At 45.5% G+C, this 12,093-nt stretch overlaps 1 protein-coding gene across 2 annotated transcripts in view; it reads left to right on the plus strand.

Moving 5' to 3' along the window:
• Positions 1-8,343, plus strand: part of DVL3 (dishevelled segment polarity protein 3) — an 88,781-nt gene extending 80,438 nt beyond the window's left edge. The window contains exons 16-17 of one of the 2 annotated variants that reach the window (XM_083363933.1): positions 3,996-4,388; positions 5,046-8,343. In XM_083363933.1, coding sequence (XP_083220059.1) covers positions 3,996-4,388; positions 5,046-5,077 — 425 coding nt within the window. In that variant the 3' untranslated portion in view covers positions 5,078-8,343. Of the gene's footprint in view, positions 1-3,995 lie in introns of both variants that reach the window. The other variant, XM_083363932.1, reaches the window with a different exon arrangement.
• The last annotated feature ends 3,750 nt before the right edge of the window (positions 8,344-12,093 follow it).

Genomic DNA, 12,093 nt, shown 5'->3' on the forward strand with positions numbered 1-12,093 from the left:
AAGCCAGAAATATATTATTTATTATTTATTTCACTCACACATGAGTGGCTCCAGGTGTCTTATGAAATTTAAAAAAAAACCATAGAATAAAACCCCGTAACACCTCTCCCTCAGTGGCAGCAACAACACAGTCAAATGAATCACTTGAGTGGCCCCATTCGTGGACCTCAGGCCCACTGACAAAACCATGTTTTAAGGGTCTTTTGGAAAAGCAGTCGGGTGGCGGCCAATCATATCTCAAAGGAAAGTGATGTTCCATAAAAAAGGGGCCACCACCAAGAAGACCTCTTTCTGTGGTCCCACACCAGATGACCATCCCTAATCAATGAGACCTGTAACATACTCCATCCTGGTGGGCCGGGTAGATAACAGAATAACAGAGTTGGAAGGGATCCTGGAGATCTTCTAGAACATGGGCAGGCAACCTGGGCTCTTTTATGACTCGTGGACTTCAACTCCCAGAATTCCTGAGCTGTGCTGGCTCAGGAATTCTGGGAGTTGAAGTCCACGAGTCATAAAAGAGCTAAGGTTGCCTACTCCTGTATCTAGACCAACTTGTTGCTCAAGCAGGAAGCCTTGTATCATTCCAGACAAGAGGTTGTCCAGTCTCTTCTGAAAAACCTCCATGTTGGAGCATTCATAACTACTGGAGGCAAGTTGTTCCACTAGTTAATTATTCTCACTGTCAGGAAATTTCTCCTTAGTTTTAAGTTGGGTCTCTCCTTGATTAGTTTTCATCCATTGTTCCTTGTCCTGCCTTCAGGGGTTTTGGAGAACAGCTTGACTCCCTCTTCTTTGGGGCAGCCCCTGAGATATTGGAGCACTGCTATCCTGTCACCCCTCATCCTTCTCTTCATTAAACCCAATTCCAGCATCCGTTCTTCGTACGTTTTAGCCTCCAGGCCCCTAATCATCTTTGTTGCTCTTTTCTGAACTCTTTCTAGGGTCTTTAACATATTTTTTTTAGATAGTGGAGACCAAAACTGGATGCAGGATTATAAATGGGGGGCAGGCATTTCTTCAAATTGCCTGGCTTCAAGCCATGTGGATTAGACCCACGGTGAGAGAGGTAGCAGATAAAGTTTTAACGAATTAAATAAATGCAGGCGGATTGGGGAGATGGTGGATTGGTTTCCTTTCGTTGGGTGGATTGGTTTCCATTCACTGGGAAATAACAGTTTCAGATTTATTTATGAAACGTGGGTAGAAAAGTTAATGAAGTCCGTCACCATTAGGAACCAACAACACAGTACATGCAAGCAATCTGTTAAATTAAAAACGAGGGACATTTAAGTTCCTTATTTTCTCTCAGCTGCCCAGAGTCATTGGTGAGTGGGCCGAGCTTAGACATTGAAGTAAATAAATTTAGAGGAATCTGTTGAGCAACGATGGCAGATAAAGCTATAGTTTGTAGCAGGGCTTCATTAAAATCAGGTTAAAAGCAGCTTTTTCAAAATCTGAACTGAGAGAGTCTCCTGCTTTTTAGCCTGGTGCCTTCACGGTTAGACTGAACTGGCTCTCCAGTTTAATAGCCCTTTCAGTGGTCCCTCTTATTGTTCCAACTGGAATGTTTTACTTGTCATATGATTACAGGTAGTTCTCCACTTAACCACGGTTCATTTAGTGAATGTTCAAAATTAAATCGGCACTGAAAAAAAAGTGACTTAGGACCATTTTTCACAACGACCGTTGCAACATCCTCACAATCACATGTTCAAAGTTCAGACAGTTGGCACCGATTCATAGTTGTGACGGTCGCAGCGTACCCAGGGTCACGTGATTCCAAATTCAGATTCTTGGCAACTGGCTCATATTTTATGATGGTTGCAGTGTCCCAGGGTTGTGTGATCACCATCTGCGACCTTCTGACGAGCAAAGTCAACGGGGAAGCCAAATTCACTTCACGAGCGTGTGACTTGACTTCACAAGTGAAACCATTCGCTTAACAACTGTAGCAAGAAAGGTTGTAAAACGGGGCAAAACTCACTTAGCAAATGTCTTGCTTAGCAGCAGAAAGGTCACCCACAATTGTGGTCCGTAAGTTGAGGACTACGTGTATTTCTTTTTCTTAAATGTTTCATGGTTTTTAATGCTGTAAGTCACTTTGGGTGGCTTAAGAGGAGTGGAAAAATGGAATGTGAATGTTAGCTTGTTAAAAGAGAGAGAGAGATCCTTTTGTTTTCGGTCGGCTTCCAAGCGGGCAATAGTTCAATGTTGTCGGGGTCCAAACAGCTTGTGTATTCTTGCTGGAGAACATGCCAAGTCATTGGCCCATACTTCCTGCAGTGCTCACAAACTGCTGTATTTCTGTTCTGTCCTGGAGAATAGATGGACGATGCCAAGGTTAGCCTAACTCTAATCCAATTTCACCATTTTATTTCTTGGCTCCATTTTTTCTGTTGTGCTGTACCCAGGAAAAAGTTGTTTGATTCACAGCATCTTTGCCTGCTCCGGCTCAAAGGATCAGGTGGGGGCACAAATGTCTTTATGTTCTGCTTCTGAGGAATAAGAATAAAACAGAACATGAGTAGAGTAGAGTAGAGTAGAGTAGAGTAGAGTAGAGTAGAGTAGAGTAGAATAGGAATAGGAATAGGAATAGGAATAGGGATAGGGATAGAAAAGCAAATATAGGATAGAATAGAATAGAATAAGAATAAAACAACATGAATAGAATAGAATAGAATAGAAAATATAGGATAGAATAGAATAAGAATAAAACAGAACAGAATAGAATAGAATAAGAATAAAACAACATGAACAGAATATAAAAGAAAAGAAAATAAAGGATAGAATAGAATAAGAATAAAACAGAACTAGAATAGAATAGGATAAGAATAAAACAGAACATTAATAGAATAGAAAAGAAAATATAGGATAGAATAGAATAGAATAAGAATAAAACAAAACATGAATAGAATAGAATAGAATAGAACAGAACAGAAAAGAATAGAATGGACTGGACAGGACAGAACAGAACAGAACAGAACAGAACAGAACAGAATAGAATAGAATAGAATAGGAAGGGACCTTGGAGGTCTTCTAGACCAGCCCCCTGCTGAAGCAGGAGAACCTATACCATCTCAGACAGGTGACTGTCTAGCTTCTTCTTAAAAACCTCCAGTGATGGAGCGCCCACGATTTCTTGTGGCAAACTGTTCCACTGGTTGATTGTCCTCACTGTTAGGAAGTTTCTCCTTAATTCCAGGTTGCTTCTCTCTTTGGTCAGTTTCCAGCCATGGTTGAGGGGCATGCACAGGTGGCCCTCGACTTAACGACCACAGCTGAGCCCAAAATTCCTGGGGTTAAGTGCGCCATTTATTAAGGGAGTCTGGCCCCATTTTGTGACCTTTCTTGCCCCAGTTGTTAAGCCAATCGCCTGCAGCTGCTAAGCTAGGAACGCGGTGGCAAAGCGAAGTCCGGTTCTCCCGCTGACTTCACTCTTCAGAAGGTCGCAGAACTGGGGGGGGGGTGTCGTCACATGACCTCGGGACACAGCAACGGGTCTTAAGTGTGAGCCAGTTGCCAAGCCTCTGGATTTCAGTCACACGGTCCTGGGAGTGGCTGCAGAAGCCGTAGAGGTGAAAAACGGTCTTAATTCCCCTTTTTTTCCGGAGCCGGCATCGCTTTGAGCTGAATGAACCGCGGTAAGTCAAGGACGGTCTGTATTGAGTAATTTTGGCAGTGAATGCGGGATTTCCAACCTGGTGTAGCAAAGCAGAATGTTTTATTGAGTCACTGCTGGCTCGCTTCCTCCCCCAGAGTCCCCCAGCTTAAACACGGTAAGTCTTCTCAATTCAATATTTCTCAACCTTGGCTGATTGAAGATGGGTGGACTTCCAACTCCCAGAATTCCTGAGCCAGCCATGCTGAGGTAAAAGGGAGAGGTTTCCATGCTGGCTCAGGAATGCTGGGAGTTGAAGTCCACGAGTCACAAAAGAGCCCAGGTTGCCTACCCCTGCGAGTCTAACCGCTCTGAATTGTTACTCCTTGTGCAGGAAGCCGCAGCAGCGGTTCAAACCGGAGCGGTAGCGAGAGACGGAAGGACCGAGAGCCCAAGGCCGGGGAATCCAAGTCCGGCGGTAGCGGCAGCGAATCTGACCACACCAGCCGCAGTAGCATTCGGCGGGAGCGAGCGGCCAGCGAGTGCTCCGTGCCCGCCAGCCAGCGTAGCCACCACTCCATGGCTCACAGCGTGCGCAGCCACCACAGCCAGCAGTCTTATGGCCCTCCCGGGCTCCCACCTCTCTACAGCCCTCCCATGCTCCTGATGCCACCGCCCCCTTCCACCCTGGGACCACCCGGGGCTCCCCCGGGCCGAGATCTGGCCTCGGTGCCCCCTGAACTGACTGCCAGTAGACAGTCATTCCGAATGGCCATGGGCAACCCCAGTGAGTTTTTTGTGGATGTAATGTGAAGATCCCTCCCTCCCTCCTTCCCTCCCTCCCTCCCTCTGCTTGTTTGGGTCCCCCCTCCCCAACTTGGTTTGTTTCCTAGAAAGAGCATATGTCTCTTGTCTGTCTCTCTCTGGTTTTTTTTTGTTTTTTTGACTTGGCATTTTGGGGTTGAGGAAATCAAATGAACTCAAATAGCAGTCCCCAACCTTTACGGTTTGATGGACCGGGGGGGGGGGTCGGGGGAAGAGGGGAACCGGCCCGCCCCTGGTGCAAGTTTTGCTGTGCACGGGCGTGTGCGCCAGCCAACCGCTCACACAGCCTGGTTCCAGATGAGCCGCAGCCCGATAATGGGCTACGGCCGGGGGTGGGGTGGGGCATTAGGGGCCCCTGAACTAAACTGTTTGATTCTAATCTTTCCCGCGTCTCCAGCAGCTTCTCCCAAACACCCCCCCCACCTGTGATTGCAGCAAAGAACAGCCCTAACCCAGCTTGTAGTTTTTACCCGTTAACCTGCACGCTAATCCATTAATCCACACCTGCTCCAGGACTTCTGCTGCTCGCTCCGCTGTTGTTTTTTTTCCACGCCGCCAGCCCTAAACACCTGCCCTCTTTCTCCTCCTCGCCCCTCTTGTGTTCCTCTCTGCCGAGCAGCCAAGAATTATGGGGTCTTTGACTTCCTTTGAGCCGGCCCGCCGTGGTGTGGGGAGAGCCGCGGCACGTTGTGGTGGTTTGGTCCCTCCTGCTGTCCAGGGGGAAGACACACACAGCCTGCTTAGTTGGAAGATGTCCCTCCTTATCCATCGGCTCGGGAGGGAAGCGGGGCTGAGCTCCCAACTACTGACCCTCTTCGGCAGTCACCCTTGGGACTCTTGCGATGGACCTGCTGAACGGTGGCGACTTCCCCTTCTTCGCTGAAGCTGTGCTCCTCAAACTGGGATGAAGGTTTTCCTAGGGAAATGCTGGAGGCCAAACTTGGTTTTTTGGGATGTCTGATGTCTGGAAGACATCCAGGGGGAGAGGGCCAGGACGCTATCTGCACTCCAAGGCTAGGTTCCTCAAGATATCCAAAACGGAAGGACCACGGCTTTCTCCTGGGAAAAACACCCTACAACGCCATTGAGTAAACGCAAAGGAAGCTCTATCAAAAACTCAGGATTGCTCGCTTGCTTTTTGGAACACCGCTGATGATCATGAATCCCGTTTGGGTTACACTGCTGTTCTTTCGGCTACCACTTTTTTCCCCCACAGACTTAAAACAGTCTTCCCTCTCTCTTGGAGATGTTGAGTTCCTTCTGTCTGGCCTTTATTTCATTTTAAATTCCATCGTTGGTTCTTTACCTTTCATTGCTGTGTGGATTGGCACCGCCTTCATTCATTATTATTTTTTTTGGTCAAAACAATCCCGATTCAAAGAAAAAAGTAAAAAACAAAAACAATTATCCCTGAATGGAGAGGACTGACTTCTGAGAGATTGTATAAGGCTTTGACCCTCTTTCGTTTCTCTCCTTCCCTAATCCCTTTGGCATGATTTTCTGGAAGTTACAAATTTTTCTGCTTGTATGTAGACTTTTTTTTTTTGCTTTTTAAATAGTACTGGTCGCAGAATGCAACTTCCGCTTCCTGTCTTTAGCAAATCAAATTTCCTCTTGGTTTTGAAGTGGGGTCAATCTGGACGGTGGCTTGTGAAATCTTCCAAGGCCGGAGAGGGATGATGCTTATTCCTCCTAGTGGCTAGCCCATACAAAGGAATAATTCCTGCACAAACAGCTGAGATTTGCCAGCCAGGTATTCCATTTGCTCCCCAACCTCGTCCCACCATCGAAATACAGACGCTCAAATTCTGATCCTCAAGGGCTGGGTGACCCAGCGCACTGAAGCGCAAACTAAAGATTCCTATGACTTAAGTCTCGATGACTTCATGAACTCGTCCAAGTAGCTTCCTTATCCTCCTGGGATATCGCCTTACTTCCTAGTCCGGCATTTCCTACTGACCTATCCAAGCACTAACCAGGTCCAGCTCACTTAGTTGCTTGGAGACCAGCCAAGGAGGTCAGCTGCCACGTGCTGTGATCACCCCGCCCTGCTTTACCTACACTAATACGTGGTGTGAATCCATCTAAGGAGCTAGTTTGTGGCGGCGGTTGGCTCTTGCTTATCTGATTCCTGTGCGGGATCACGTCAGGGGTGCGTGGTCCAATATTCCTTTGCTTTAGCTTCAAGTGTCCATCTGTCAAGCCTCACCAAGACCGAGTCCGGAGAACCAAACTCTCAAGAACGACCCTTGGGGAACTTAAAACGATGGCCGTTAAACCCAGCTGTTTCTTGGCCTTTGAAATGCCATAAGAGGAAAAAAAATGGAAGTGGCATTTACTTGGCCAGAAAAGCCCTCATACCTTCCACGTCTGCCAAGGGAAAAAAAAAAAAAGCTATAATCATGCCAAGTGACTTTCTAGTATATCTGGCTGCATTGTTTTGGTTTTACCTAGAGGCAAAAATTCTGTTGGGTTCGTTTAGGCCAGGTTTTGGCCTTTGTACTGTGTAGGAATGAAACCTAATTTGCTGTACAATGAATCCCCCCCCTTATCTTAGGTATGGTGGGCATGGCCATCAGTCTTGCTGAAAGGGGTGTGTGTGTTTGTGGGGGTGTTTTGTGAGCTCTCGTCACTTCTGTGAGAGGCTGCAATTCCAATAAGCCTACGCTCTTGCTCATGGACTGTTAGCCAAGAATAATAGGTAGGCGTTTTATGGTGGGCCTTTTTGATCTTGCTGGCCTGGCCTTTGTAGAACCAGAATTTGCTGGTCTAAGGCCACGTCCATTCCCACACCTTTCAGGTTCCCGTTTCACCTTCATTCCTGCTGAGTTTGAATAGAATACCCATCTTTCGGTCTCCCAAAGATGTTTTTTTCAAGGAGGCAACTGGACTTCCTTGCTTGTTCTTTGAAGACGTTTCTCTCCTCCTCCAAGAAGCTTCTTCAGCTCTGACCCTGGATGGTGGGGAATGGAAGGATTTAGGTTCCTTGCAGACAGCTGGTCATTTGCCTTCTTTTAGAGCAGGGGTCTTCAAACCTGGCCCTTTTATGACTTGTGGACTTCAACTCCCAGAATTCCCCAACCTGGCTGAGGGATTCCGGGAGTTGAAGTCATAAAAGGGCCACGTTTGAAGACCTCTGTTTTAGAGGGTCGTTGAGGCCGACACGGGTAAACCTCCAGGTGGCCTCCACGACTCTCTAAAAGAAGGCAAATGACCAGCTGTCTGCAAGGAGTATAATAAATCCTTCCATTCCCCACCATCCAGGCAGAGCTGAAGAAGCTTCTGGGACGAGAAGCGAAACGTCTTCAAAGAAAAACAAGGAAGTCCAGTTGCCGCCTGGAAAAAAAAACTCCTTTGGGACAACTACGACCTGGAGGACTAAAAATCTCCACAGACCTCTTTCAGTCTGTTGTGAAGTGGTGGAAAGGAAGGGGCTGAGAAATGGTGCCAGCTGACAACAAAACTATTACAGGTAGTCCTTGCCTTACAATCCTTCCGTGACCGTTTGAAGCTCTTAACGGCGCTGGGAAAAGTGACTTACAACCCCGTCGTCATCATTACGATTGTTGCAGCATCCCCGTGGCCACGGGTCAAAATTAGGACGCTTGGCAACGGATAATGTATATGTGATGGTTGCGGTGTCCCCCGGGGGTGGCGCGACTGCCATTTGCAACCTTCCAGCTGACTTCCAACAAGCTTAAATGCATGGGGATCAGATTCGCTTAGCGACTGCGTCATTCACTTATCAAGTGGGGCGATTTGCTTAACAGCCATCGCAAAAAAAGAGAGGTGGTTATAAAAGTGGGTGTGACTCATTTAACTGCCTTGCTTAGCAACGCAGATGGGATCCAGTTGTGGTTGCAACTTGAGGACCGCCTGCGGGTTTTTTTTTAAGTCGGGGAGAGGAGTAGAGTTGGTGTAGGAAAAAAAAAAAAAGAGTCTGTGCTTGTTTTGCCCTTTACACCGGATTTTTTTAAAAAATTCCATTTATATCCCGCCCTTCTCCGAAGACTCAGGGCGGCTTACAAGCTTAGCAGTAGCCTTCATTCTATGTATATGCCTGCTTGTTAGGGCTTTCACACACACACCCCAAGCGGCATTATTACAAAGTCAGCTTAATTGCCCCCAACAATCTGGGTCCTCATTTTACCTACCTCGGAAGGATGGAAGGCTGAGTCAACCTTGAGCCTGGTGGGACTCGAACCTGCACTAATTGCAGGCAGCTGGTGTTACTTAAGGAGGCATTAGCCCACTGCTCCACCAAGGCTCCAGGATGCTTTTAGGATTTAGGACTTCTGCTTGCCTTCTTTTCATGGGTGAAGGAACAACAAACGTTCAGCCTAGATGGGGACAGAGAAACCCCACCTAGTAACTGCTATCCTGAAAGTCCTTTGGTTAAGTACAAATCACACACTAGGTCCTCTCCCTTCACTGTACAAGGATTGTGCAATTCCATTTGCACACTTGCATTCCCCGAGGCTTTGTAAATTGCCTTCCGGGTCAACAGTCGTATATATGGGTTTTTCCTTATTAGACTCGAGGATCATGTTGTTTTTGTGTCCTTTTTAAACGTTCTGCAATTTTCTTTGTCCCCTTTCGATTCACAGTATTTTCTTTCAGGCCACCACCCCTAATTTTATCTGCTGCCATCTTTTTTATGACTGCTTTGCCACAAAGGCAACCTTGACAACCCCGCCCCCCCACTTCACACACACACACACACACACACACACACACACACGCCAACCTTACCCCTCCATCTCTGGCTGCTCCCTTCCCTTTGGTTTTCTTCCTCCAACTTTGGTGCTATTCTTCCCATCACGCATATTGCCTTACCTCCTCTTTCTTGGTTTTATATAAATTGAAAACTTCCAATGTGTTTTTATTTATAAAATAGTTTTATTGGACTCCACGCTGGGGTGTGTGTGTGTGTGTGTGTTTTCTCGTTTCCAAAAACAAAAAACAAAACCCCCTCAACTGCCCATTTCAGACACTGGTTCACAAAGGCAACTCTTCTTCCGGGATGTCCACGGATCGTGGCTAAGGAACAGGTCAAGATGTGGCCAGATGGTGCAATTGAAACTTCACGTCCTCTCACAACCACCGCATATATGGTGGACTTCTCTCTGCTCCCTTGATTTACCTAAAATAGATTGTCCCTCTTTCTGTTTTCATTCTGGGCTGATGAATGGGGGGGAAAAATGCATTAGGTAGAGAAAAGTCATTTTTGCTTTCGAGCCCTCGAGCAGGAGAATGAAAAGAAGGAGGTTTGGAGAAACGATTTGAAAAACTTTATTTTCCAGAGGGGCTATTATAAAATAAAGAACAAAGAAGGAATAGTGGGGAGGAGAGACGAAAGCACAACATTGATTCTTTTGTGCGCTTTCTGTGATGTTTGTTGCCTTCTTTAAAAGCAGGTACTTATGCTCAGAGTTGCTGTAGAGTTAGGTGGCCTTGAAATTAAATAACGCCTAATGCATAAAATAAGAAAAAAAACACCCTTAAAAGGGAAAGGAATAGTGAAGTCAAAATAACTAGCGCCTAATGGGAGCAATATTTAAAAAGGCAAAAAAATACTCGTGATAGAACTAGAGAAATAAATATGCTAGACGTCCCCAACCTTGGCCACTTTATGACTTGTGGAGCTGGCTGAGGAATTCTGGGAGTTGAAGTCCACAAGTCATAAAGTGGCCAAGGTTGGGGACCCCCTGTGCTAGAGGGATATTTTTTACCATTTTGGTTCTACTTTTGATCATCTGTAAATTTGTAGAAATCTCAATCTGGTCTCAACTCAACTAGACAGACCAGATCAGGGGTCTTCAAACTTGGCCCTTTTATAACTTGTGGACTTCAACGCCCAGAATTCCTCAGCCAGCGTGCCTGGCTGAGGAATTCTGGGTTGAAGTCCGTAAGTCATAGAAGGGCCAGGTTTGAAGACCCCTGGACCAGATCAAGACTCCGTAGGAAGTCTTAGACTACAGGTTGCCCTCAACTTACAACTGTTTAGTGACCCCGTTCGAAGTCAAAACGGCACTGGAAAAAGTGACTGATGACCATCTTTCACACTTATGACCCTTGAAGCATCCCCATGGTCGTGTGATCAAAATTCAGGCACTTGGCAACAATCATAACGGTTGCAGTGTTCTGGGGATCCTGTGACTCCCCTTTTGTGACCTATCAAGTGGGGAAGCCGGATTCATTAAACAACCATGTTACTAACTTAACAACTGCAGTGATTCACTTCAGAACTGTGGCAAGGAAGGTCATAAAACGCACTTAACAAGTGTCTCACTCAGCATCAAGAATTTTGAGCTCAACCAAGGTCCTAAGGACCTGTACTTTTATTGACAGTGGCTATAATAGCGGAATCTTGCAAGTCTTATTGTAGCTCTTTCTCCCAATTGACAGTTCAATGAATTAGGGTGGGTGTCTGAATCACTTCCAAATGTGATCTTGCTGTAATGGATTGAAAATATGTTTCGCCCCTTGTTATCCTGGCAGCAGAGCTGGCCTATCTTTATCAAGGCCATCTTATTTGGAAGTGGTTCAGACAGCTCCCTAATTCGCTGAATTGTTTAAATGGAGAAGGGGCTGGAACATAATCAAATTTGCAAGATTTATGTTGTTACAGCCACCACCAATAAATGTTGCCTTAGACCAGGGGTCTTCAAACCTGGCCCTTTTATGACTTGTGGACTTCAACTCCCAGAATTCCTCAGCCAGGCACGCTAGATGAAACCACAAATGAATTAAAACACATCAGGCCTGCGTAATATACACTGCAAAAACTTAGCCATGTTATTGTGTTGCATGAATGCATCCATTAGGTACCCATTTAATTTGGCTATGTTTTGAATGTCTGGCATCGGAGTTCAGTATCAGGAAAGACACTTAGTTTTGATAAATTAAGTCATCTTCCCCAAACTAGTCTTTCAGGAAGATTGGGATTAAAATTAGACCTCCAAGGTCCCTTCCAACTCTGTTATTCTGATATCCTTGAACAAATAGGACATTTAACCAAGTCTGGCAAAATAATTTAAGCATGTTTGTATGCTTTTCCTCCCACTTGATGTTTTGATCTGTTTGCAAGAAGTACAATCTGGTGCTGATCAGAACATGCCAGATGAAGCAGGAGACGGTAATTTCTTGTGATCATGTATTTGAGAAAATTTATTAGCTACTTTTACAGGAGGTGACACTTTCACAATTGCCTGATCACTGCTTTAAGGGAGGCAGTAAACTTTGATAACACAACTTTGTCTGATGAAAGTCCCCGAACAGAGCAATCTGAAGTGCTTTGAATTATGTTAACACCCAGGTATTTGGTATAAAAGCAAAAGTGATTTAACATTTTGGCCTAGTTCACACAGCAGGCTTAATAAGTGGAAGGTACAGTGTACACCAGCTGGATCTGGTTAGGGTAAATCTTAGCTTTCTCTTAGCTTAGAATCTGGTGCAGACTAGTGACTAAATTAACCAAACTGAGTTGCTTTTATGATTTAAAATCTTTTGTGAATCTAGAAAGTGGGTTTGTTTAGTAACCAAATTAAGTCTGTTATGTGAGCATGCTCCTGAAGTACCATAAATTAATCTTGCTTCCACCTCAAAGAGAAGATAATTGCTACATTAGAATCAATATGATTCTTGGTTATTTCAAGAAAGATCCC

This window comes from Vipera ursinii, assembly GCF_947247035.1.
Source record: "Vipera ursinii genome assembly, chromosome: 5".
NCBI classification, from domain to species: domain Eukaryota; kingdom Metazoa; phylum Chordata; class Lepidosauria; order Squamata; family Viperidae; genus Vipera; species Vipera ursinii.